The sequence below is a fragment of the Chroicocephalus ridibundus genome, chromosome 12 (assembly GCF_963924245.1).
Source record: "Chroicocephalus ridibundus chromosome 12, bChrRid1.1, whole genome shotgun sequence".
Lineage (NCBI taxonomy): Eukaryota > Metazoa > Chordata > Aves > Charadriiformes > Laridae > Chroicocephalus > Chroicocephalus ridibundus.
In genome coordinates this window covers 11,089,282-11,114,875 of record NC_086295.1, presented here as the reverse complement: position 1 = coordinate 11,114,875, position 25,594 = coordinate 11,089,282, and the positions used below count along the sequence as shown (strand labels likewise).

General features: G+C 53.8%; 1 protein-coding gene across 1 annotated transcript; it reads left to right on the top strand.

Moving 5' to 3' along the window:
- Positions 1 to 1,260: 1,260 nt before the first annotated feature.
- Positions 1,261 to 25,592, top strand: ADA (adenosine deaminase). Its single transcript, XM_063349958.1, has 12 exons — positions 1,261 to 1,360; positions 9,041 to 9,102; positions 12,252 to 12,374; positions 12,524 to 12,667; positions 13,510 to 13,625; positions 16,049 to 16,173; positions 18,559 to 18,630; positions 18,905 to 19,006; positions 19,785 to 19,852; positions 20,336 to 20,465; positions 21,753 to 23,827; positions 24,847 to 25,592. The coding sequence occupies exons 1-11, from the start codon at positions 1,325 to 1,327 to the stop codon at positions 21,852 to 21,854; spliced, it is 1,080 nt and encodes a 359-aa protein (XP_063206028.1). The 5' UTR covers positions 1,261 to 1,324; the 3' UTR covers positions 21,855 to 23,827; positions 24,847 to 25,592.
- Positions 25,593 to 25,594: the final 2 nt, after the last annotated feature.

The following is a 25,594-nucleotide window of genomic DNA, read 5'->3' as shown; positions in this document are numbered from 1 at the left end:
TTTCCCTGCGGAGCAATGAGTCTGCAGCATGTCCTGCATTCACCAAGCAGTGCCTACCACCAGTTTAGAGTCACCATTTTCAGGGCTGCTGGCTCTCCTGGGCTGTTCCATGTCACCTTGCTGGGGCGGCAGCGCGGCTGTGACAGCACAGGGCTGGAGGAGCGCCCAGCCCTCCCCATCCCCGCAGGCAGGACTCCGGCATGGCTAATCCCCTGCTGCGAGCTTCCACAAACAGTGTCCCTCTGGTGTAAACACAGCTGGGGAAGAAGAGGAAGCTTCATTTTCAAACCATTTGTGGTAGTGTTCATGCCTACAGCCCCAAGTGCTTTCTCCGCTTACGCACCAGCACGAGCGATAATAGTATTTTACACTGATTTTCATCTCCAAGGCTCCCCGCAGACCTGGCCTGCGGTCTGGGGACAGCCTCACCTGGGCAGGTGAACTCCAGTGGTGCAGAACAAGGCCATGACCCCAGTCTCTGCAGCGATTTTGGAAACATCACCCTCTTGCTTAAGGCCCTCCAGGCAGCTTGGAGCTCGTCTCCCCTGGGGCTGTGCCAGGACCCAAGGGATGTTCCTCAAAGCTCACTCCGGGGAGCGGTTCCACCTTGCAGATTTGCCTTTGGTTAAACGGGTTTGACTTTGTGGGTGCTCCAAGACCAGAGTGGCTGAAAGCTCTGCATTCTCCAGTACCACAGCAGCCACGCTCGGCGGGGAGGAGCAGTACGTTTTGCCCGCTGTCCCTCAAGGATGCGGGCTGCCACGTGCATCACCTATCAGAGAGGAAGGCAGGAGGCGGAGGAGCAGCACAAAACATGGCCAGGTCACTAAAGCCAGGTCCTGGCTTTCAGCAGGAGCTGAAGGCAGGTGTATGATGGACCAAACAAGTCCGAAAGGCCATCAGACACAACAAGTGAGCCACCGAGCAGCAGCTTTGTAAGCAGGAAAGGGGGGTGAGGGCTGAGTGCTCCTAAGCTGAACGATTAAGTCCTTTTTAGGTTAAAAAAAAATATTGTTGCATTGGCTTAAGACGGCTCTCAAAGCCGGAGGTCGCATTCCAGCCCTAGGAGCTGTTTTATCGTGGTGTATTTTCCTTCGATGTTATCACCGGAGGAGCGGCTCCGCCCGGGCTCCGGGCTCCCGAAGGAAATGGGGTGGGGGAGGCATTACCGGGCGGGATTTGGGGGACGGGGGGCGGCCGAGACACCCCGCCGGGACGATGGCGGGATGCGGCGGGGCGGGGCCGGCGGGGGCGGGCGGAGCGAGCGCGGCCGGAGGAGCGGAGCGGGGCGGCGGGCGCGGAGCGGAGCGGGGGCAGGGGCAGCATGGAGCGGGGGGTGTGCGTCTTCGGGGACCCCAAGGTGAGGTGGAGGCGCTGCCGGGGGGCACGGGGCTGGGGACGCGCCGGGTGTGAGGGGCTGTGCACCGGGACTGGGAACCGGGGCGTGCACCGGGTGTGAGGGGCTGGAAACCGGGACTGGGAACCGGGGCGTGCACAGGGTGTGAGGGGCTGGAAACCGGGACTAGGAACCGGGACGTGCACAGGGTGTGAGGGGCTGTGCACCGGGGCATGCACCGGGGCTAGGAACCGGAGTATGCACCGGGTGTGAGGGGCTGGGAACCGGGGCGTGCACCGGGTGTGAGGTGCTGCGCACCGGGGCTGGCAACCGCGGCACGCACCGGTGTGAGGGGCTGTGCACCGGGACTTGCACCGAGGATGAAGCGCCGTGCACCGTGGCTGGGAGACGGGACATGCCCCGGGGCTGAGAACCGGGTCGTGCACCGGAGCCGAGCCGCTGCGCATGCCCCGGGGTGAGAGCCCGGGCGTGCCCCGGTGTGCGGGGGCTAGGAGCCGGGCATGCCCCGGGGCTCGGCGGCTGAGCCGTGAGGGTGTGCGTGCCCTCAGGTCTCACTCGGCGGTACCAGCCGGGGGCTGCGCTGCCCCGGCCCCGTGCTCTCCGCAGGGACAGGCGGGAGCTGCCCCGGCTGTCCCGGGAATCCCGGCATCCCGCCGCCGGAGCGGTACCGGTCCCTCGTCTCCACCGGGATGGAGATGCGCTGGTGGCACGGCTGGGGCATGGCTGGGGAAGAGGCGTCCCTGAAGTATCCAGCACTCTAACCATTGCCTTGGTCTACTAAAACAAACGTCTCTCTTGGGGTTTTTCTTCTTTTCGTTTGAGGGTTTGGTTTTGCTGGTTTATTTTTTGGTTTTTGAGGTTTTTTGTTTGTTTGTTTTTTTTGTTTATTCTTAAACCCTTAGTTGAGTTATCCTTCAGATACCCGAGATACCATCTTTGGTGGCTGCTGTCAGAGGGTGCCCCAGTCTTTCGCTCTCACCACGTGCTGCATAAATACGTCTCAAGTAGGATCACACAGTAATGTATTTATTAATCAGATTATAACAAACTTGAGAAGGAAGAAGATGAAACAGATGTGGTTAGCTAGAACCCTGTATCTGATGGCAGCGCGCTGCCTGTGCTGCAGGACAGCTCAGCTCTTGGGCTGTGGTCGGGGTAAGCTGGCGTATGGGGACCTTGGCTGCCTTCGGGCTCTGACGACCAGCCAGGGTTGGGCTCTTGGTGGGCAGCGAGGGACCGGGGCAGAGGAGACCAAAAGAAGTGATGTGAAGGTCGTGGTGGTCTGCCCTGGAAGAACCTGAGTGGAGGCAACTGCATACACCTTTCGCAGGGAAGATCGGGTCTGAAATCCCAAAAGGTTGTTTGGTTTTTTTGGCCACTGTTTGCATCCCCTACCACTCCCAATCCATTTCTCTCTCAGTTTGAGCTCACACCAGAAACATCTATCATACTCAGAAAAGCCTGTGTGCGCGGGTCTGATTTGTGCTTCGTTCCATCACTGCATGAGGTTTCCCTCGCAGGGAAGGCGACCCATGCGATAGCAGGCAAACCTTCATTCCAAAATCAAGGGAGCATTGACACCTGTTAATAGTTAAAGCCTTCCTCAGGCTGCTTCAGTTTTGGGAGATGTTGGTGTTTCATCAGCTCCGCCAGGACCAAAAGCTGGTGGTTTACCCCACTGATCTTAAACTTTTGGCTAAGAGAAGCAAGTTAAGTTCTTCTTTCACTTGTGCTTCTTCCTAATTTTCTGGTGCGTGGGAGAGCGGGATGCCAAAGAGAGACCTGGGAAAAAACGTGCAGGGTTTGACCACAAAGATCAGGCTTCTGTTGTCTGGTTGCCGGCAATTACGAGACTGGTTTTCCTGAGTCAGGCAGTCCCTTTCAGTCCTGCCAACCTGCTAAGTCAGGCTTGGGGGAAAAAAAACGGGTCTGAAGTCAGTTAATGAGCCCTATTCATTCCCCTGGACCCTCTGCCATTGGGAACGATCAGTTTTGTGTTTTAGAGATGTTTCTGGTCACTGGAGCGGCTTCGAGCTCCGGCTGAATGTGGGGCTGGGGCTGCCTCCGTGCTTTTCGGGAACTCGCTGACTCCCGGCTGCTGCAGCGGATGAACCGGGAGCTGCTGGGGCTGCTGCAGGGCGACTTTGAACCCTGCTTATCGTGGGCCATGAAAGAGCAGAAAAGACTGCTGTTCCTTGGATGCCGACCACCAGGCTCTTCCCTCTCTGCTCCACAACCAGAGCAGAGACGGTGTCCTCGCTCCCTGCTGGCTCCTCTCCCCAGCTCAGGGGCTTTGGGACTCGTGGCTCTTTCTCCTGCGACTCCTACGTTGCAGGGAGCAGGATGGGACCAGGTTCTCCTGGCATCAGACCCGACTTTCCCAGCAGCTGGTGTAGCTCTGCCGCTGGACACTTGTTGCCCAAATAAGCTCAGGTGGTGCTGGGCAGGGGGCCCTGCAAGCCCTCCCAGGGCACACTCTGTGTGTCACGGCGTTCCGGGGCCTGTCCCTATCCAAGGGGAGGTGGTTATCTCCGATGTGCCCTTTGTGCCTGGGCATTGGGAGAGATGGCCGGAACTGGCTGTAGCCGCGTGTGTCCTGTCAACGGTTAGGAGAGGGCCTGGGGACCAAATCTGGGTGGCACCAAAGGCGACGGCCATCCTGTAGGTACAAAGGTGAGCGCTGGCTGTACCCAGGGGGTTTGGGTGGGCGTCCTGCCCTGCTCCGTGCAACGCTGCAGCCTCCCCCTGCTCGAGACAGACCTGCCTAACTGCGCTGAGCTGGTATCACAGGTATTTGCTTTGGCTGTAAAATTTAAAAAAGTTTAAAAAAAAATAATTTAAAAATAATTTACAAAGGTGATCCTTATTGTGGGGAGTGCAAGTGCACATGGGTGTGCTGAGGATGATGTTTTCTTCAGCTCACCCACTCCTCGTGCGCAGCCTGACGCCTGACTGCCTTGGCACGGGTCGAACCCTGGCGCCGCCGGGGCTGCGTGGGGCTGAGCCGTACCCAGGCAGGGACGCGCACGCTCGGTCCTTCAGCAGCGCTCTGCGGGCACGTAACCTTCCTGGCTCCGCTTGTCAAACGTGAGGGCAGTAAGAGGCTGGCCTGGGGCTGCTCAAAGTGCAAGGGCTCTGTTTACTGCTCCCAAGCATTGCCTCGTTGCTGCCACGTGCGGTTGCGAGGTCTGATATGGGAGGGCCTTGGTCCAGCCATCCCTGCAGGAGGGCGACACACAGCCACCATCACCTCTTAACAGCACCAGGAGCCTTGTGCCGAGGGGCTGGTGCCAGGAGGAATGGTACTAAAGGCTGCTCCGCATGGGAGCATCCTCCTCCTCTGTCACCAAAGCCACGTCTCATGTGAACCCTTCCCTAGAAAGCACCATTATTTCTTGCAATGGGGCAGTGGGTGAGTCTTGTAGTCCCCTGCGTTTCTCTCTCAAAGGCTCAAACCTTACAGCGTATGGCAGATTCACCTGCAAAGCGCATGTGTGGGTGGCGTCAGGTTTGAGGGTAACACTGTGCCTCTTCTACCTCACATCCCTCTTGATCCTGGTGCTTCTAGATAGCGTTTGTGGTGAGTTTATGAGGACTTGGCTCCTGACAGTGCACTTTCATGAAACCAGTATTTGAGGAGCACTGTCCGTGTTTTTTGCAGTGGTTGGCATTCGTCTTATCTCTTGCTGAATTTTGCTCTCTGTTAACGTTTTCCTGCCATGTGTATCTAACAATTGACAGCTGTAATGACGCTGTTTTTCAGTTATTGAGACCAATAGAGTGAACTTTAAATTATCACCTTTTAATGTGCTGATAAATAATCCTGGGCAAAGTCACCACTAAGGGTTTTAAAATGATGCAACTTTAGCGGCTGCCTGGATTATCTATTAACATCTGCTGGAAACCAATCAAAAGAAAAGGTGAGGTTGGTGTTACTTTTACCATGGTGTCAGGGCTGACTTTGTGCATTGTATGTATTTGAAAAGGGACCCTGAAACCACCTGATACAGGAATTCCCTCCAGTGCATTAGCTTGGACGGTCCTTTTTACGCCACATAATAGGCGAACCGAGCAGCTAACTGCTCTGCCATGGTCTGCTGAGCAAACCGTAGAGTAATAGAGAAATTCTGTTGGGTTGACTGTAGCTGAAAATATTTTGAATGTTTGGTTAACTTTTTCCTCTTAATTTCACTACATTGAAAATAATCAGACTTGATCTTTGAACGGAACATACTTGCTTGCAGTACCTCATTTTGCGTTTGAATTTATTTCTGGAGCTTATTAAGTTCCAGAGAAAACATTACAATATTTTCAGAAGAGAAAGGTCAAGCCAGAGCCCTTAAAACTTCTCCTTTTCTAATATCTGAACCAACTTGCTGATATCCGCACTAACGAGTCACGTGCCATGATTGAACTTAAACTTTTTTTGCATAAAAATGGAAAGCGCTCAGTTTGCTCCGACAGCATTGCTGGGGGTTGTCTGTGCTGAGGACGCACAATTTATGGCCGGTTACGTCTTTTGAACTCATCCCTCTGGCTTTTGGCAGCTCTTTAGTGAAACTCGGAGAGCTGCGGGATGGTTTGCATTGTCACCCCGTGACCGCGGGGGCCGGTGAGACCGTTCCCAGCCGCGGCCCGGTGGGGGTGCAGGAGAAGAGCTGAAGGGTGCCAACGCAAAGGTGGCCCTGAGGGTCCTCGCTGCGGCTGGGGGAAGAGCAGCGCTCTCTTTGAGAGTGTTTGAGAGCTCTGCTGGTTTCTCCTTCATCAGAACAGAGGTTGCCACGGCCAGGTTTGCTCTGAGAGAGGGAGGCATCGCTGGTCCTGGCACGGCTGAAGGCTCCCGTGCCGGTGCAGCCCATGGTGCTGTTGGGGTCCTGGACCAAGTGTCGAGATCCCTGTTTAATCTGTGTGCACAGGCTTCCTCTCCAAATAAACCAGAGGGCTTGGGGTGGGAGACCACGCGTGCGTGGACCTCTGCGTGCTGAGGGGCAGAGCCCTGGAAGAGGCACTGGGCTCCTGCCTTCACCGTGTTTCTGCTTGCTCAGGCGTCGTCTCCTGGAGCCACAGTTCAGAGAAAACTCTTTCATCTTTATCTGGCTACTTTCCTTGACTTAAAGCAAGGTCATGTCACCCACTTGTATCTGGAAAAGTCTTGTGCTTTGTTTACCTGAAACAAACAGGCAGGAGGAGAGCCGTGGCGTGATCGGCAGTGAGCGGCCTCCCACGGACCGGGAGAGCTGCGGGGTTTGCGAGCAAAGCGCCTGGGGCAGCCAAGCTGCTCGCTGTGCCTCTGCTGATTGCATCCTTATCTGGGGCCAGCTCTTGGTGGAGACCCTTGTAGGCACACCTTTCCTTCTCCACTTGAATGTCCCTTGGTAATCTAAATAGCCCAGATTAGTCCCCAGCTGGAGAAAGCTCCCCCAAGCACCGGTCTTGAGGAACCCCACAAAGTTTTGGGTTGAGTAACGTTGCACAAGAGTTTCTTAGCGCTTAGTTTAGGTTCCTCCAGACCCAAAGAAATGCATGGCAGTGGAGAAAGAGCCTGGTGGTGGTGGTGGAGAGGAACCTTGCTGCTTTACAAGCGTCTCACCTGCAGCGGCAGCAAAAGGAGGTGGTTTGCATGGGTGAAGGGCACCCCTGAATTTACGTTCACGTTGATGGAAGTGTCACACTGGGATGTTCTTGCAGGAAATGCTTGAGAAATGTTTGGAGTGAGAAGACCCCAGCAGGTTTGGGTTGCTCAGTTTTTATATCCATCATGAGTAAGTTTCAAGCCTGTAACTCCATCAGAAGGTCGCAAGGGCTGTCAAAAACCTCAAGGAATGGAGCTTGTGTGGTTTTGAAATAGGAATCAGAGCTCAAGAGTGGAAAACTTGCCAGGCGTCCACATCTGGCGATGCGGATCATGTCCGTAGCCTGTTATTTTATCTGTGCTTCTCGGGACATTTAGTCCTCCTAAGCAGGGTTGCGTAACTCGAGGTGGGGGGAAAGATCAGGTTTTGCCCTTTTAAAATCTTCACCCCTGTAGAGTCAGATCGTGTCTTAAGGGTAGGAGAAGTCACAGGGATATCTTTTTACAACCCGCTAGCAGGGGTGTCAGTGGGAATATTCATGACCCCTGGGCCAGCTGATTGCAAAGGTGCAGGACCAGCAGCTCCAGCTGCCCTGAGCTGGGCACCTGCATTTTGCATCCCACCGATGCACATTTCAGTGGTAGCTTCATGGCCATCCCATGGAGATGGCCTGAACCCGAGCACAGTCTCACCCCAGCAATGATGGCTGCAGGAGGGGTCAATGAAAGCCCTGGCCATGGGTCAGAGGATCGGTGTCTACCTGCATGGCAGGTGTCTGGGGCTGCGGGAGGAGGTGGGGACGGGAGCGAGCTCCTGGGCATCAGCGTTTGTCCCAGAGGTGGGCACTGCACTGGGAGCCAGGCCAGCGGCGTTGAGCTCACGTCGGCTGCTCACGGATGCTTCCGAGGAGGGCAAAAGGACCTCGAGGTGGACAATCACTCATTGCCCGGCTTGGAGGAACCGCTTACTCATTTTTCTTCCAGCTCCTGGTAGTTATTGTTTGATGCATACCCTGACGCCAGAGGGTTTGTGGGTTTTAATTAGTAACCCTGGGCGGTTTAGTTATCCCTGCAAATATCCAGTCCGCTTCTGAATCCTACTGCGTTCCTGCCCTCGGCATCCTGCAGCAACCATCGACACAGCAAAATCTGCACGATGTTCTAGCTAACAAGAACTTTGGGTATTAAGTTGCTGCCCTACAGTTTCATTTAAAAAAAAAATAAAAATTAAATATGTATTTTGTAGGCTATTTCATTGCTTAAAAGAAAACAGTTCTGGAAATACAAAGACCTAGCTGAAACATTTTACAGCTAATATTTTCCTTCCCAGTTCGACTTCCAAGTTACATCTGTCATGTTCCTCCAAAAGTCCCAGTTGCCTAATGGAAAAAGCTTGCTTTTTGCTTTTCTGGCGCTCTTTCTTCAAAATCCGTTGTTTCAGCAATAATCGGGAAACAGGGTTTGAAAGCGAAGAGATCCGAGTTACTGTCCCTTTTCTAATGAGTCAAAATTCAAGTGTTTTATTTTGAAACCAGCTTGTTACCTCCGTGGGGCAGCTCTTTTTTTTTATTTTTTTTTTTTTTATTTTTTACAGCACCTTGTACCATGGGACTGACCCCACGTGTAGGATTAGAAAGCCTGTAAGCTTTGATAATGCCAAGTAATTAGCAATATATCAGGAGCTGATTCTTGGAAGTGAAGTCAAAGTTTTCGTGTAATAACTCTTGGCAAATTAATTGATGGTTGGATGTCTGTGAATTCAAGAAGGAGCAAGCTGGAAAGTGAAGGTGTTTGGGGTTTGCTTTTTTCATTCTTCCCAAACTCCAAGCCATGCAAGCTGAATAAGGACAGGGCAGTTCCTGAAAATGACTGGAAACGGAATTAATTTCTAACAGTCCATTAAATGTGTGAGCTGCAGCAGGGATAAGAAGATATTTAGACAATACTTAGATATTGAAAAATGGTGGTTTAAAAACGTTTTTGTGCTTCCTTGTCATGGCTTTGTCCCAGTGTTGGCTGCATTTGTACCTGTGTTAGCAGCAGCTGCTTATCTCTAAACTTTTGCTGCAGCTTTAAGAGTACCTCACTGATTTCTCCTTATCTTATTGCAGGTCGAACTTCACGTCCACCTGGATGGAGCCATTAGACCAGAAACAATCTTGCACTTTGGCAGGTGAGTTGCGGGGGGGGGGTTGTGTGTAAGGAACTCTGTGAGCTGCAGTTCAAAAACATCATCCCTTCTGCTTGTCCCACTCTCCCCCAGAAAAGCTCGTGCTGGCAGGCTGGGAAAGCTCTCCCTTGCTGGGCAGGCACCAAACCTGTCGTATCTCCGCGTGGACCGGTCCTCCAGCCGCATGGTGCGAGGATGTTGAGCCCCTCCCAAAGCCCAGTGTTGTAGTGGGGCTGGTGCTGGTGGCAGGAGCGTGACCAAGGTGGTCCTCTGAGCCAGGCAAGCTGAGAGGAGCCACTGTGAGAAAAGTAGAGAAGATGTCTCATAGACAGAGCTGGCTGCCTTTGAAGCATACCCGGGAAACAGCGGGGTTGGCGTATTCTCATTTCTTTTTCCACATTCCTAATTGCAAGAGCAAGTGAAATGAAAGCAGGCTGGGAGCATCGCCTTGGTGGTGGTGGTGCCGTACCATGGTCTGGGGAGGTAAAACCAGCTCGGGTTCTCCTCCCTGCCCTGCTGCCATGTCTTTGAAGCCAGGCTGGCTGCCTGCTGCCGGCGAGCCGGGAGTCCTGCTCCTCTGAGGGTGACCCAGGAACTTGGCAGTGACTTAGGGAGGTTGTTCCCTTGACAGAGCCCACGTCCACCTTCTTGCTTCAGCGTAGCTCGTGTGGGAAGCAGCAAGGTGAATGATTACCTGGTGCGAGGGCCTGGCTCCGCGGCTGTAAGCAAAATAAACTTAAGGCTCCTTCCAGCTGTCACTATTCAAAAAGCTCATGGAGACTAGCAGATACCCTCAGATGGAGAAAGTGGCAAGCTTAAAGATTTCAGGAAACGGCTCTTAGGCACACCTCTGGTACTTTGGGGAGGAAATCAGTTCTGAGGAGGATGGGAAGTGGCTCTGGCATCCTGCGAGCCCAGCAGTCTCCAAGGCAGCGCAATCCTAGGGGAAAATATTCTTTCTAAAGTAGCTTTTTCTGCAGGGAGTGGCCATACAGTTTTGCAGCGTTGTCAGAGTAAGGGGGGTGGATCAGAGATGTCCGTCTCATTCGTTGCAGGACGTTGGCACGGCGAGCTGGGGCAGGGTTCCTGTTGGCTGGTGGGCTGCAGGGCTGGAATACAAGTCCCGATGGACAGAAGAGTCGGTGCTGGCTCCCTGGGGCTCTGCTGGTTCCCTCTGCCAGCGAAGGAAAAACGCCAGTGTAGTCCCCAGGGGGGCTGTAGGAGCCCTGAAGCCCAGGAGGCACCAGCTGGCTGAGGATCCTGTGCTTCTCTCTTGCTTAGGGCAGAAACCTTCGTTGCCCAAGCGTGTGCCGAGTTCCCTCTTATTTTTAAACAGCCTTGTCATCCCTCGGGAGCTGCCAGCCCTCGGGTGGAGCGTGGCTGTGCTATTCATGGGTTCTAAAACCAGCGCTCACACCAGTGTAGAAGCAACAGGGCAGTGGAGGGGGCTGCAGGGGACTGCCTTACTAACCTGGCCCGGGCACAGAAAAGCAAGCTGCTTGCGGTCTATTTTTAAAGGTAAAGAGCTGGAAATAAATTTGCCGGGTGGTGGCTGACCACGTCCAAATAACCCGAAGCTGCTGGGGTGCACAAGCCCCCCCTTGGGCAGTGGCTGAACTCAGCTGGTTTTGAAAACTTTTGTCTCCAGTTCTGCCAGGTCTGGCTCAGGCTTTGCATCGCCCCCCCCCACCCAGCCAAAGGGTTTAGAGCCATGGCAGACCCCTGATGGGACTGACGGGGCTGAGTGTCTCCGGGAGACACGAGCCCGTTCCCCTGGGGCAGGTTTGCTGCAGGAAGGCTCCCAGTTACCAGGTGGGTTGGTGGGACAGCAGCAGCTCCCAACGCCACGCTGGCAAGATCCACCAGAGCCCCTCAGCTGGAGACCTGACTCCAGTGTCTCTGCGGATCATCCCAAAGCGCTGTCGCTGCCGGCTGCACAGAGGCAATCCTTTGGAAAGCCCACGGAAGAGGTCAGGGAAATGGCTTTGCTGCAGGAAACTTTCCCTGGGCAGGTGGAGGAAGACGTGGGGACGGTTCCTGGAGCAGAGACTCAGTGTCAGTGCCATGGAAAGGGCAAGGCGGGACGGAAAACCGATGCCTTGGCAGCGATGAACGTCTCCTGCTGAGCGCCAGCACCTTAATCTGTGCAGATTGCATGTGAAGGCTGAGCGCGGGGCTGGTTTCCTTCCTGCCCGAGCAGAGAACGAGCAATGTTTATTGGGCCCTGGAGCGGGGTCGTTTGGGCTGCTTCCCTGCAGGTTGCTCATCAGGACGGCTGCTGGCATCGGGACACTAAAGCTGTCGGTGGTGTTTTGTGTCTATTAGCAGAGAGATCCGTCAATCGGCTGTAATTCATTGTGGCAGGAAAGAGGATTAAAAACAAACGTCTAGTTATTATTTCTAATTTAGGTTGGCATTCATGGCAGAGTGACAGCCTGTGGGGTGGGGGGTGCCTGGGAAGCATGTAGCATCCTCGGCTCACAGCCCCCTCGAGCCCGGCTGCCACCCCACTGGGGACACCTCCACCCACCGAGGACTCCAGGGACAGCAACCTCTTCCCTCTTGGAGGAGTTTAGGTGGGCTTCGGTGAGAGCAGTCGTTAGGATGGCCGTTTGCTCCTGCGTGGGAGGTGTCCCCATCAGGGGAGACGCCACCACGATGTTGGGCTCGGGCACCAGCTTGCTCGCAGGCATTAAACCCGTGAGCCACGACACTTCTGCGTGCGTGATCCCGGGCCTGGGAGAATCTCCATGATCTTTCAAGCCTTTGAGCCTGCATAAGTGGAAATTAACTTTTCTAAAAAATTTTGGCAATTCTGCCACTAGGACTAAAGGTGCCAAGAAATAATCCAGAGCCCCTTTAGATGAACTCCTTCTTAAGCTTAAAATGTCCTCTGGCTGTGTTCCTGTCGGGTCAGTCTGGGCTTGTATTTCGATTTGTTTGTGTTTTGCCGGCGTTTTGGATTGCCTTCCGCCCCGCTGAGATTCAGGGCTGCATCTGCGAGGAGATTTTGGAAGGACAACGTGTGCCATATCTTTTCTGTGAAGAAATGGTGGTTAATGCTGCCAGCTGAGGATGCGATTGCTGTATGAAACGGACTGATTAAAAATGCGATGGACTTCCCCATCAGTAACACGTGCCTTCATTTCCAGGAAAAGAGGGGTTCCTCTCCCCGGCAGCACTGTTGATGACCTCCTGAAGCATGTCAGCTACAAAACACCACTGACACTTACCCAATTTCTAGAGAAGTTCAATCACTACATGCCTGCCATTGCGTAAGTACCCCTCTCTTTGCTTCCCCCGCAACAACCCTTGGCAGGACCCCTTGGCTAACGTTGCTCAGCCTTGGAGGTCACCTCGCCCGTCCCCAGTGTGCCCCGGGGGTGACGAGTCCCGGTGATGGGTCCCACTGCCGTTCCTGCAGGGGTGACCGTGAGGCGGTGAGGAGGATCGCCTACGAGCTCGTGGAAACGAAAGCAAAAGAAGGCGTCATCTACGTGGAGGTCCGGTACAGCCCTCACCTCCTGGCCAACTGCCGCGTGGATCCCATCCCCTGGGGCCAAACCGAGTGAGTGATCCCGCCATGCCAGGGAGCCTCTGGGTGGCCGGTGGGGCACGGAGAAGGCATGGCCCACGCCGCATTCAAAGTGGCGTGTAACCAAACCTCCTCTCTCCTCCAACACGGGCAGCGCCGGCACTCTTCCACCTCTCTTCCCCATTGACGGGATTTTGCTTCTTACACTGTCTCCGCGTGTTCTAACGTCCCTTGCTTTGGGCAGGGAATTCTGCGTGTGGGGAGCCGCTGGGCTGGAACTTCTGGCTGCGGCCGGTCTCTGTGCGAGGGGAAGCAGCGTTCGGATGTGGATTGCCTGCCTGCAGATTGTGAATTTGAGATGGCCAAAACAATGGGCAATGTTGGAGGGGGCTGGCCGTCCAATCCCTTCTTTACATGTCATCATCCCCTCTTGTGGTGTGTGCCTTTGATTAAATCAGTGCTGGGCTCTGTGGCCCCTTGCAAAATGCACTGTGACAGGCGTAGAGCCCCCTGTGCTTGCCCCTGCCTGGCTGCAGGCACTTGTGTGCCCTAATGAGATGCTCTGGCAAAGAGCGGGTTCCTCTGCTCGGGCAGGATTGGCTTCCAGTTCCCCGAGGCTTTTCTAAATCTTACTATCATCTTTGCACGCTTTTATGCCCGACATCAGGTAGATCGGGGCATGGCATGGGTGTAAAAGGTGCTCTTTGGCTCTGGGTGGTCTCGTTGGGCTCCTCTGGATGTTAAGGCAAGTGGGACCCCGGGCAGCCTGGGTTTTGCATGGGGTGTCCCGTAGGGATGCTGGGCTGGACCTGCGGCTCCTGCCTGCCCCCCTGGTGGGTGTCTGGCCTCTCGCTGACAGCTTTTCTTCCCTGCAGGGGAGACCTCACTCCAGATGAAGTCGTTAACCTCGTAAATCAGGGACTACAGGATGGAGAAAGGGATTTCCGCATCAAAGCCAGGTCTATTCTATGCTGCATGCGCCATATGCCAAGTAATGTATTGCAGCTCCCCCGCTGCTCTGCTCCCCTTCCCTCACGCGTGGCGGGGGGGGACGTCCCCTGGGTTCAGGTCCCTGCAGAAATGCAGGGAAAGCCCCGGTCCCGTAGCTCTGGGTCTGACGTGTGGGACCAGACAGTGCTGAGAAACAGGGTTGTTTTTTTCTTGGTGGGGATCCTCTGCACTCTTTACTATGGGGAAAGGGTCTGCTGGATGCAGGAGTCGGGGTCTGTGGGTACAACCAGTATCTGAAAGGTCCTGCTAGAGAGACAAAACGGGTTCTTCTGTCCTCTCCCGGGGGAGGTGTGATTTCCGCTCACCCCTCACTCCCTGCCCAAAGGCTGGAGCTCTCCTTGGGCCAGATGAAGCCGTTGCCACAGCGAGCGGTTGCATCTGCCACAACCGTCTGGTGGGTCCGAGAGCGAACGGTCACAGGAGGACCAGGCGTGAGATCTCACACTCTCCCTGCTCATGGTCGTGCTGCTACAGCAGTGAACTCCTTCATTAGCCTGTGCCATGGGTCAGCCAGAGAATCCACTGGCTGCAATCTCTGCTGGTTTAAGCTGAAAACACAAGTAAAATATACTTAAGTCGCATACATAAATTTTTTCTATAAAATCAGCAGCTCTGAACTTCATCGGTAACAGGTGTTGTGATCCAGAATAGGAAGAAAACCCAATTTCCAGTGTTTCATTGGGCTGCTGAGTTCCGTGAGCATCTTCCTCTAGGGAAAGATGCAGTTAGTGAGGTGGTACGACAGGAGCCGTTCTACCTGAAGACTTGAGATATGACCTGAATATCTTCATATCTCACAGCAGTTTTATCTAGGCTTAGTAAGGAAGATGGTGGAAAGATTTTTGCTAATGAGTACATGGTTAATTTGTGTCTAGAAATGTGAAAAATTACATTCTTGGAAACTAGGAAATTTGAGGGTGGATTTTTTTTATTTTTTTTCTGCCTGCACAATCAACCCCAAACAATACTGCAAAAACTTGACCCTTAAATTTCTGGTTTCTAGGAGGAAAGCTTTTTTTCTTTGTAGGAACTGAAAAGCTGTAAGGCAGTGTCACCCTTGTCTGCGGTGACAGTCCCTGCCAACACACAAGTGGTGAAGGCAGAAGGTGACAGGGCACCCGAGGGCCTGCGCAGCAGGAGGGGCTGCTCGTGCGAACGACGGAGTGTGCGTTCCCATCCCTCTGTCCCAGGGCACCGACTCGTTACCCGGAGCCAGGGATGTGCTGGATTGAAGGGGCTTTAGCACCGCATTCGGGGTGCGCTGCGCAGCGAGAAGCCACCCTGTAATTTATGAGCTGTTGAGAGAAAGGCGGAGGTGCCAGCCAGAAGTAGCTCATATTAAACTTGTTAATAAAAATAATGGTTCTAACACAGTAAGTTGGAAACGGATGAAAAAAGAAGATGAAATTGCACACGTTTTCTTATGTGTTCGTATGATTTTGGGATTGTATGTACACAGCAGCTGCCTGTTGATTATTAACACTGCCATTTATCTCTGTTTCTTGGCCTTTTTGCTAAGGGTAAGTGCCGTATGAGCTGGTAGATGCATGTTCTTTCTCAGAGGTTATCCTCTACCCCAGTCAGAGATAACTGTCCCTGCTTGCTGCAGGGGGGTTGGACTAGATGACCTTTAAAGATCCCTTCCAACCCAACACATTCTTTGATTCTGTGATAACTCTGAAGTAGTTGATGGCTGCTTGTTACTCTCGTTCTCACTGATGCCGAAAGATAAAACTCTGTGAGCGTTGAACATCAGCCTTCCAGGAGCCTGACCAGCTCCTTCCCACCAGGAGTAGTGTCCATCGTCTTGTCCGGGGGAGCTGAGGATGCTCTGCAACAGGGCAGGGCTGGCTGCCCTACAGGGTTCCCCCTCCCCCCCGAGATCCCTCCCAGACCAAACTCCTCGGTGACACAACACATCCAACGGGCCGTTCTTCCCTTTCCCTCCCCTTGCCCAGCCTGGGATGCGGTGAAAGCTCAGGAGCGAGTTGAGGAATTTCTCCCGCACACCATGTTCCAGCACACGGGCTGGGGAGTTCAGCTACCTCGGGCCAACTGCAGCAATCACCACTGCCTTTGGAGGGTTTTTTCTATTTCTTTTTTTTTTTTTTTCCCCCCCGGTGCTCAAAGTGGGCAGAAAAAGATGATGAGAGCAGTTTTATAGCTGGTAAATGCTTTTTATTTCCCTTTCAGTGACGTTGAAGTTGGCAGCTTTTATTTGGCCGAAGATGGGCAGACCTTTCTAGGAGCTTGTTAGCTTTCTTTTTGGGCATCAAATTTGAGGAAAGACCAAAGAAAAGAGCTCCAGCCTTCTAGTTATAGGACCAGGGTTCGTTTAGAAGAAGGCTGAAGGTGCAACCCTTACGAATGCTTTCTCCTGAACCCCGGCGCTCTCTCTTCCAGGCTGGTCTCCGGAGGTGGTGGAGCTCTGCAAGAAGTATCGAAACAACTCGGTGGTGGCCATCGACCTGGCTGGGGATGAGTCCCTGAAGGTGGAGAATACCTCTGAGCATAAGAAGGCTTACGAGGTTTGTTGAATAAGCTTCTTAAAAGAAATGATAAGAAAAACATATCCGGGGGGGACACGCAGTACAGTGTTTAGGCTGCGAGCAGCTGGGACGGTTTAAAAATTCATTGCGGCTATTAGAAACATTCTGTTAAATAGCAAAAGCATTTGTTTGTGTTTCCTAAATGATTAATAGCAGGCATCATTGCTTAAACATGGCCTTAGAGCTGGAGCTCAGCACGCTACCCTGGAGCACTGTGTGTGACAGGAGTGACATGGAGCCCGTGTCCCCCCCACTGCCGGCTGGGGTCTGCTCCTGGGGCTCCGTGAAACCACCACCGAGGCTGGAAGAGACTGGTCTTTCCAGTCTGGCAGAAATCACCCGAGGAGCAGAGAAGAGGCTGTTTGAAGTGCTTTTATCTGATCATCTCAAATGCAGACTCTGGAATGGCTTCGGGAGCCTGACCCAAGGCTCTCGCTGGACCTCCACAGCGGCTGGAAGGGAAAACTTTGCTCCCCGCTGCTCGTTGCTGGTGGGAGTTTGGGGTTGTTGGTCCCCTGCAGCAGTGGGAGAGGAGGTTGGGCACCGTCACAGCCAAAAAACATGGTGGTTTGCCAGCAGTGCTCAGGTCTGAAGCGACACTGGGCTTTCTCGGGGTTTTTGCCCCCGTCAGTGGGATGTGATACAAGGTCCACCTGTGTGATGAACTGAGTGGTTATAAACTGAGATGCGGGCACTGGCATTTATCAACCGATGGGTATCAGCTCATCCTGCCCTGGCATGCCAGCAGTACCCAGGTCCAGACTCCCCCCTCTGAAGGATGCATCTTGTCTCTGTGCCAGGGACTCTGAGACGCTGAAGCAAACCCCCACTCCTGACCATCGGCCCCTCTCCGCCTGCATGGCAGGGATGTGCTTCCCCATAAATACTACTCCGTGGGGTACGTAATGCATCCAGGGAAATCGGAGAGATTTGTGGTATCACTCAGGCAGGTGGGTTGTGCCTGGGAACTCTCAGGGCTATCAAGATAACCGTGAAAGCTCAGCTGTGGCTGCTGGCTGCGGAGGAGCACCAGGGCAGAAGCAAACAGCCAAGGATCTCGGGACCGCTATGTACAAGGAGGCAGCGATTCATGGAGGAGAAGCCAAGAGAAGCACCGTGCATCCTCAGACAAATGGGCTGAAAAAGGGATGAAGCCACTCCAGGGAAGATATGCCCATGGATGGACATTAGACACAAGCTCCCTCCTGGATGCAGCGGATGGGGGTCAGGCCTCGGTGGCCAGGAGGGTTGGTGGAGAAGTCCTGGTGCATGTGGTGTTCCTGACCCCTCTCCTTGTATCCCCAGCTCCTGTTGGGATAGTTAAGGATGCCTGTCTCGGGAGTGAGGGAACAAGGGTTTCTAGTTTGTCTTCATCCCGTGTAGAAACAAGTGGAAAATCTCAGTGCTGGTGTGAGTCTGTCTGTCATCTTAGTGGGGTAGTTCAGCCAGAGGGATTTTGTTATTTTTAAAAATGTTAAAAAAATTAGCTGTTTAGGAGAAATCAACAGTGACTTCAACGCAGGGAGCACAGAGTGCCTTTCAGGGTGATGCACATGGGGCTCTTCTGTAGGCGTCCCAGGCAGGACCTGGGTGTGTTGCACATCAGGAGCTGAAAATTAAGTAACTGAAAAAAATTAATGAGTGAAAAGCCCTGAAGGAGTGCCTGGGAAGAGTGTCTGCTGCGAGACGGGACTTGCAGCCTGCCGGCTGGGTGGCCCTTCTCCAGCAGGGCAGGAGCCGGGCTTCCCTCGAGGCTGTGTGGCTTCCCAAAGCCTGGGTGATCCGTGGTCACCCTGGCCAGGGGTTTTTCAGGGTGGCCATCTCAAAATGCCCCCAAAGCTGAACCTGCAGGGTCCTCCCGGCTGGGTGGCCTCCAACCCAGCCCCTCACAGGAGGGAAGCACTCGGTGTCTGAGCATCATCTAAGCTTGATCTCTGCCCTGGGGGCTTTTAAATTCTCCCACTAGGCTGCAGCCAGACAAAAAGGTAGAAGTTTCAAAGACAGGAACTGCTGCAAGGCTCACGCAGAAGGGCAGTGGGGTGGAGGGAGGCGAGCTTCGAGTTTGCTGCTGTCTGGAGAGGAGAGAGCGGTGAGCTCACCCGGTATTAAAAGACCCTGAGGAGTGTGGCCGGGCTCCAGGGGAAGGTAACCCGGCTTTCTGAGTTTCTCTGCTTCTGGCATTACCGAGCTCTCCTCTGGCAGCCTGTGCTACGGCAGGGAGCGTGCGCCTCTCGGGGTGCAGGGCTCGTGATCTGGGGGCAGAGCCCTGCTGCTCGCTGTGCCCCCCGAGGGCGCTGCCAGCCCGGGGGTTTGCTGACCTGGCGGCAGGTGATGGGACAGGAGCGTGTCCTTTTTTCTTTGCAGGAAGCTGAAAGGTGCGGGATCCATCGCACCGTCCATGCTGGGGAGGCTGGCCCGCCTGCCATGATCAAGGAGGTACGAGGAGCTCCCGCCTCGGGGCAGGGAGCGGGGCAGGGCTGGGAAGGTGCATCCCCTGCACCCGGGAGAGAGGAGCCCGAGTCCTCTCCGTATTCATAGCAGTGCAAACGCCGGGGACCCAGGCAGAGATCTGGCCCCGATGGCTCAGAGAAGGACCTCCCTGGGGCTGGCTCAGTGGTGCGGGCTGCACCCGTGGTGGGGCAGGGACCTCTGGGCAGGCAGGAGGGGTTGGAGGTTTGGAGGCTGTACGTGTTTTTCCCATGCTTTCTAGGCAGTTTACCTCCTGAAGGCCGAGCGCATTGGCCATGGCTACCACGTCCTGGAGGACCCGGAGCTCTACAAGGAGCTGTTGAGAGCAAAGATGCATTTTGAGGTAAGGATGCGTGGTGGGAGGGTGGCAGGCGAGTAGCTGCTCTCTGAGTGGGGAAATCAGCCCTCGCTTGGGCTGTGCCACAGCCGGGCCACGACCTGACACCTGAGTGCTGACCACCCGTATGGTGACGCTGCTGTTGCCGTTGAACCTGGGTGCCCAAAGCTCCGCAGCAAAAATGGTGGGAACACCTAGGTGTTTGCCGGGATCTCTGCTGGGAGCAGCACTGGTGCACACAGCAGCTTGCCGGAGGCATGTTGAAGAGCGAAAAGGATCCTGGTCTGGCTGAGGATGAGTTTTGGAGGGCTTATTCACTAATTTACATACCTCCTCCTCCCACAAATCGGGTTGCTGTACCAGGCCATGTCTGGTTGGAGGGTGGAAGTGCCTGGGAGTGAACTGTGCAAGGGCAGATTTCCTTGGCTTTTCCCCAGTGTATCCAACTAATATATGGAATATATATGTAGATACTTAATGCCTGGAATATATATGTAGATACTTAATGCCAGTGGTGTTTTAACTGTGGTCGACACGCAGCTGGTGGCCGTCTGACCTTGGGAAATATCTCACCATGTCCTGCCGTTGTCACACAGGCTGTGGGCTCTTTGCATCCCTGTCCTGGGACGTGCAGCGGTCCCAGCGCTGAGGGGTAGCTGTGGACAAAGCTCTCTCCCCCCGCCCCCCATCTGGCTTTGGCAGCATGCTGAGCTATCTGTGTACGCAGCTGTGGTTCAGATCCGCATGGCTGATGCTGGTTTTCGTGTTTAACTCCCCCAAACAGGTCTGCCCTTGGTCCAGTTATCTCACTGGGGCATGTCTTCCGGACTTTGGGAAACACCCAGTAGCACAGTAAGACTTCTTAATTACATGCAATCTTAAATAAGCAGGATTTGGGTTGATTGTAGCTGCTTTATTGTTTTACAAAGGTAAGGCACGTCTAACCGCTTAGGAAAATGTGGTACACCCTTCCACTTTGGCACGGAGGGGCCGGTGTGGCGGCACGGGATGCAGGGGTCCCTCGGCAGGGGGGACTCTCCTGTCCCCCTCCACCCCTGCTCAGAGCCGTGGGGTGCTCACACCAGCCGCTGGCCCTCATCTGTGGGTGCCAGCTGAGGTTGCTGAACCTCTGGGTGGGAGATGCCCCGCTCCCTGCCTCACCGGAGAGGCCGATCGGCGCAGAGCGGTGGTGAGCCAAGCCCTGTGTTTGTGTCCAGCAACCCAAGCTGCGGGGACGGACACGAGGCGTTTGCTTTTACTGCGTTTTACCCTGAGAATTGCATGACCGGTGCCGCGTCCGGTGTTTTCGCTGATTTCAACCTGATTTCCTTGCAGATTTAGGAAGGATCGCGCTAACTATTCCATAAACACGGATGACCCCCTCATCTTTAACTCCAATATCGACAAGGATTACAGCATAGTGAAGGACTACATGGGCTTCACTGAAGAGGACTTCAAGAGAGTGGTAAGTCCTCCTCGGCTGGGTGCTCTGCTGGTGTCCTGGTGCAGCCCAGAGCAAGCCGCTGTTTTCACGTATAAGCTGAAGGGTTTTCAATGGAAATAGGGAAATCCTGCACTGGCCTTGTAAGCAGGAGGCTGGAGAGGGCTGAGCTGGCTGGAGGGGATGCGGGAGCAGTGGGATGTGAGTGCAGGGTGGGCTCCGCAGGGGCTGCATCACTTGGGCTGACTGCTTCGGGCTTCCCAGCGACCAGATCAGATGGAAACTGTCTGCCGAAGACCTGAGCAGGAAGGAAGGAAGGTGCCTGTTGCCTTACACACACACACACACACACACACACACAGCCCCGGGTTTGGAATTACATGTAGGTTATTTTGAGGTCTGGCCCAAAAGTTAGCAAGGTTCAGCAGCTACAGAAGTGCTTGCAGTCTCTGCACGTATAACATGAGTACGCAACAACGGAGCTGGAAACACAGTGAGTGGTGGCTTCGGTTTTGGCACACGGTCGTTTATGTGCCTTGATTACATCCTGAAAAATGGCTTTAGGCATCGATTTTCTAATTACTTACCCAAGACAGAAAGAGAGGATAACTGCTGGGAGTTTGACTTAGCTGGTACCAAGCAAACCTTTCCTGGTTTGCACTGGGAGTCGCGCTCAACACTCACCTATGTTTCTCCAGAGATACCTGCTTGGATTGGGAAGCGCAGGATGCGCTTTACAGGAGAGCATCCACCCTGCGCTCAGCTCTGGCTGGAGGAACAAGTCCCTTTCTCCTACAGACCTCGCTCTCTGGGTCTGGAAGGGGGAACAAGGACAGCTCTGAGCTCTGGGATCCTGGATCCACAGCTCTTCTGCTGCCAGCTGTCCTCTCTGGCTCTTGCAAAAGCCAGGTTGTTCCTGCGTAATGAAAGAAAGGTCCCCGCGCAGGACGGATGAGCGGGTCACGTTGCAGAGCCAGGCTGTGTCCCAGCCACGGCGCATCCGGCTGCCACCACTGCTGGTGGGAGAGACTGTGCCCAAAGGGGAGCTGGGAGTGTAGGAGCAGGTCTAAAGCACATGTGCCAAGAACTCCAAAGTGTTTAAAGGCCTTTGCTTTGTGCCTGCCTCGTTCCTAGTGATGGGCCAGAGCGGTTGGCTATGAGATGATGCTGTGGAAATGAATCTTGGAGTGGAAACTTTACACTCTCCTTCGCTTGTTGCTGTTCAGAGCCAGATGTTGGGATGTGCACAACCACACGTTCACGTCTGATGTGTCTCAATGTCTCCCTTGTGTTCCCCCTCTCCCTCCCCAGAACATCAACGCAGCTCAGTCCAGCTTCTTACCCGAGAAGGAAAAGCAGGAGCTGCTCAATACGCTGTACGAAGCCTACGGGATGGTCCCCAACGCATCGTGACCCATCCCTGCGAGCCGGCGTGGAGCGGTGGCCCTTCTTCATGCGTGCTTGACTCTCCTCTGTGCCAGTGGGAGCACTGGGAGAAGGTGCCCAGAGTCTGTCTCTATTACTGGCGCCCCTGTGTTAACCCTTACAGTGCTAAGCAGAATCAGGCTATCACATACACCTGCCTATCACCCCCTCAAACTCTCTCCCAAATGGATGTCCAGCTTCCTATCTTGCTGTTGTGCAAGCAGACTAAAACTGCCTCCTGGCCTGACTCCCTTCTCCGTCTGCCAGTCTTTCTGTACGGCGAATGAGAACAAAAGAACCTCCCCTGCTTTTTCCTCCCCCCTCCCTCTTCCCCTGTTTTATCTGTCCTGCCTAGCCCTTGATAACCACCTTCAACTGTGACTGTGGCCTGGGTTAATCTTCACCTTTCCAAGGAAAAGGTGGGTTGGTGCTGACAGGGAGTGAGCAGACAGGTCAGAAACAGAGGACTTATTCTCATCCGTGTAGGTAGGAGGGTTTGGCCGCAGCTATATTTACCCAGGGTTAGCCTTGTACTAACAAGACGAACAAGAACAAGCTGGAAGCTGGTGCTCTTGCCCACACGCAGGTCTAAAGGGCATTTAAAAAAAAAAAAAAACCAACAATTTTTTTTTTTTGCATCCTTTCTTGGATAAGGGCTCCCATGTGTGAGGCCTCTCAGTGTCACCGCTGCAGAAGCGCACGCCCTGGGCTCAGGTTCCAGCTGTGCTCACAGCTGGCCATGACCATGCTCACACATGCATAGGAAGTTGGAATGTATTTTTTACCATTTTGGGCTGAAATCTGCCTTCTGGGACTTTTCCCAGTTTTGTACTCATCCTGGAGAATTCCGATGAGCTGCAGTTTGCTCTTCCTCTATCTTTGTTTAGGACTTGGAAAAACCATGATCGATTGCCTGTTTTAACCATTCTGCCCTTTTCCTGACTTGATGTAATCTTTAGGCACTATTAAAACTGAGTAAGTAAATTAATAAGCCAGGGCCCAATGTCACGTATTGACTCGGGTCCCACCTCAGTTGCTTCTCTCAACCACAACGCTGGCTGGAAGCCAGATCTTCAGTTTGGTGAAGAATTTATACAGAAATATTCACCCAAATTCCCCAGCAGTTTTGGTGCGTTGTAGTATTTTCACTTCATATGCAATAGAGCCTGTGCATCCAGAGAAAAGACCATCATTTTCTTAGGTGAGTGTGTGGTGTGCTTTAGCATCCCGGGTGTCTGCCAAGATGCTTCCTCCAAAGATACTGTACCAAAAAGTTGCCTTTGACACGGGGCCGTGGTCACCGTTGCCACGGACTGTGGGTCTGACTGGTCCAGTCTCAGCCACCAGCAGCCACGTGCTGGGAGTATTTCCATTCTTTCTGGGCTTCCGTTTTTGTCTTCTGAGTAAAATACTGAGCTCTGAAGTACATGGTGCATATATACATACATACGCACACACACACACACACACACACATATATATATAGCTAGATAGATGGATATGAGAGAGTGAATTTCTTACTTTTATAAAGCAAATTGTAGAGCATCACTTTTAAGAACATGACTGCGGTAAGAACTAGGCTTTTTTTGGGGGTATTTTTTTTTTCTCCAAAAATTGTTTCTGAAGGAAGAGTTGCTTGTTTGGATTCTGGACAGTTGATTGTTAATCCTGTTTAATAAAAATAACAAATTTATATTAAAAGACAAATCCTCTTGCCTTTCTGTTCAAGGGTGACTGTTAGGAACCGTGGTCCCCACCATGAGCCGTCCTACCCCTGCTAGAGCACGAGGGTCAGTCGATCGGTGTGATGGGGGCTTTGACATCCCGATTCCTGCCTTCTCCTGTTGCCAGGTCGGAGCACTTCGACAGCCGGAGGGAAGGTACCCCTGCTCCCGTGCTAGGCAGGCGAGTTGGATGTATGGATGCGGGTTATTCCAGCCTCGCTTGTCCTTTTCCCTTCGGTAAGCAAAACGATGCATATCACTGCTAGAAGCAGCAGCGCCATCGCTGTGTACTCTCAGGGGGTTTTTTTGGGATGTATCAAAAATATTTTACAATTTTTTCCTCCTCTCTCCTGGGTTTTGCGCAGTGGGTTGATGCTGAGAGGCGGCAGTGGGGCAGCCTGGCTGTCGGACTGCCCCGGCAGCTCGGGCAGGGGAGTGTTTGCTGAAGGACATTGCGATCATTCAGCGCTTGGTTAAGAGTTTCGGGAGGTCCGGCGTGCCCCTCTGTTCATCTGAAAGGAAGGGCTTGGAGCATCCGTGTGCTCAGCAACTTTGCAAGTCAGGATGTGGCTGGATTTAAGCAAGTGCCCTTGGTCTTTCAGCTCAGTCAGGGACGGCAGCTGAGACGCCTCTTTCACTTGCAGGGGCAACCTGATGCCTCTGGCCTGTCCTCTGAGGGTAGCTGGCCGACAGGTCCCTAATCATCTGCCTAAATATAATTCTGGAACAGATATTTTCTGACCAGGGAAACCTAAGATTACCCCACGTTTGACTGCTGGAGCTCTTGCGCGGTGCACGGTCCCTCCGCACCGCCTTTCAGCTTTCTCTCTGTATGTCAGCACCAGCCAAAAATACTGTTTGGTGGCAGCAAGGGGAGCTGGAAATGGGGCTTAAAGACCCAACTGTGTGGTCAGCCGAGCCCAGGGGCTACCTGCTGTTTTGTCTCCGAGCGCAGGGAAAAGGGAGCAGGCTCTTGGCCGCCGTCCGGGCACAGAGCCGCAGTAGTATCCAGGCAGCGCTGGGAGCCGAGCTGGTTTGCAGCTGCCAAAGCAGCAGATGCAGCCCCTACCTGGCTGCCAAATCCTCATTTCCCGTGGGGGCCGGAGCCGTGGCCACCTCTGTGCCAGCCCCGCGGACATCGCTTCCCGACGGCCCACAGACAATTCTCCCTCTGCCTGGCAACCGCTTCTCTGCTTATTTATGGCCTTGTTTTCTCTGATAAATCTCAAAACTTGTAACATTCAGTTCTTCCCTAGGCTGACAGGGTGATGCTTGTCCTTATGTCACCAGTGGAGAGTCTTCCTCAGGCCAGCCCTGCCTTGTCCTTGTGCCGGCCGTCCGTCCATCCATCCCAGCTGGGCTGTGGCTGCCTCCGGCGGGATGGGCTCTGCCTGGGCTGGGTGGAATGCTGCGATGTCCTCGTGGGGAAGACGCCTCTTCTGCTGGTGTCCGGGACGCTCTGCCAAGTCCGAGCCAGCCTTGTGCTTGACTGCCGGGCTGGTAACGGGGAGGGGAGCAGGGCTCCCACGGGGGGGTGAAACACCCGTGGGGATAAACGCTGCCTGGCAGCAAACCTGGGAACCTCGGGGAAGACTTTTAGCATCTTCTGTGCTCTGCTTCCACCTGGGTGCTGCAAACCCGGGGGGTTTCACAGACCCAGATGTCAGGGACTCTTATAACCCAGCTCCTTATCTCCCTGCTGGGAGAAGCTGGTGTAACCACTCTGCAGCTCAACCAGCTAGCGGGCAAAACAGAGGAAGAAGAAACACCCAGGCAGAAAAAAAAACCCAACACCTTCAGTACTTGAAGGCTGTGTTATTTATTCCAACAGCTTATATAGTTTTATCAAACCATCTTCAACACAAAAACATGTCTCCTAAAAGAGAGAACGGTGTGAGATCCTACCAGAGATCATCTCAGCTAACAGCTTGCAAAGTTAAGCCTGAATTTCAACAGTCAAACCAGCAAAATGTTTCTCCCCCCGCCCCCCCCCAACTTAACAAT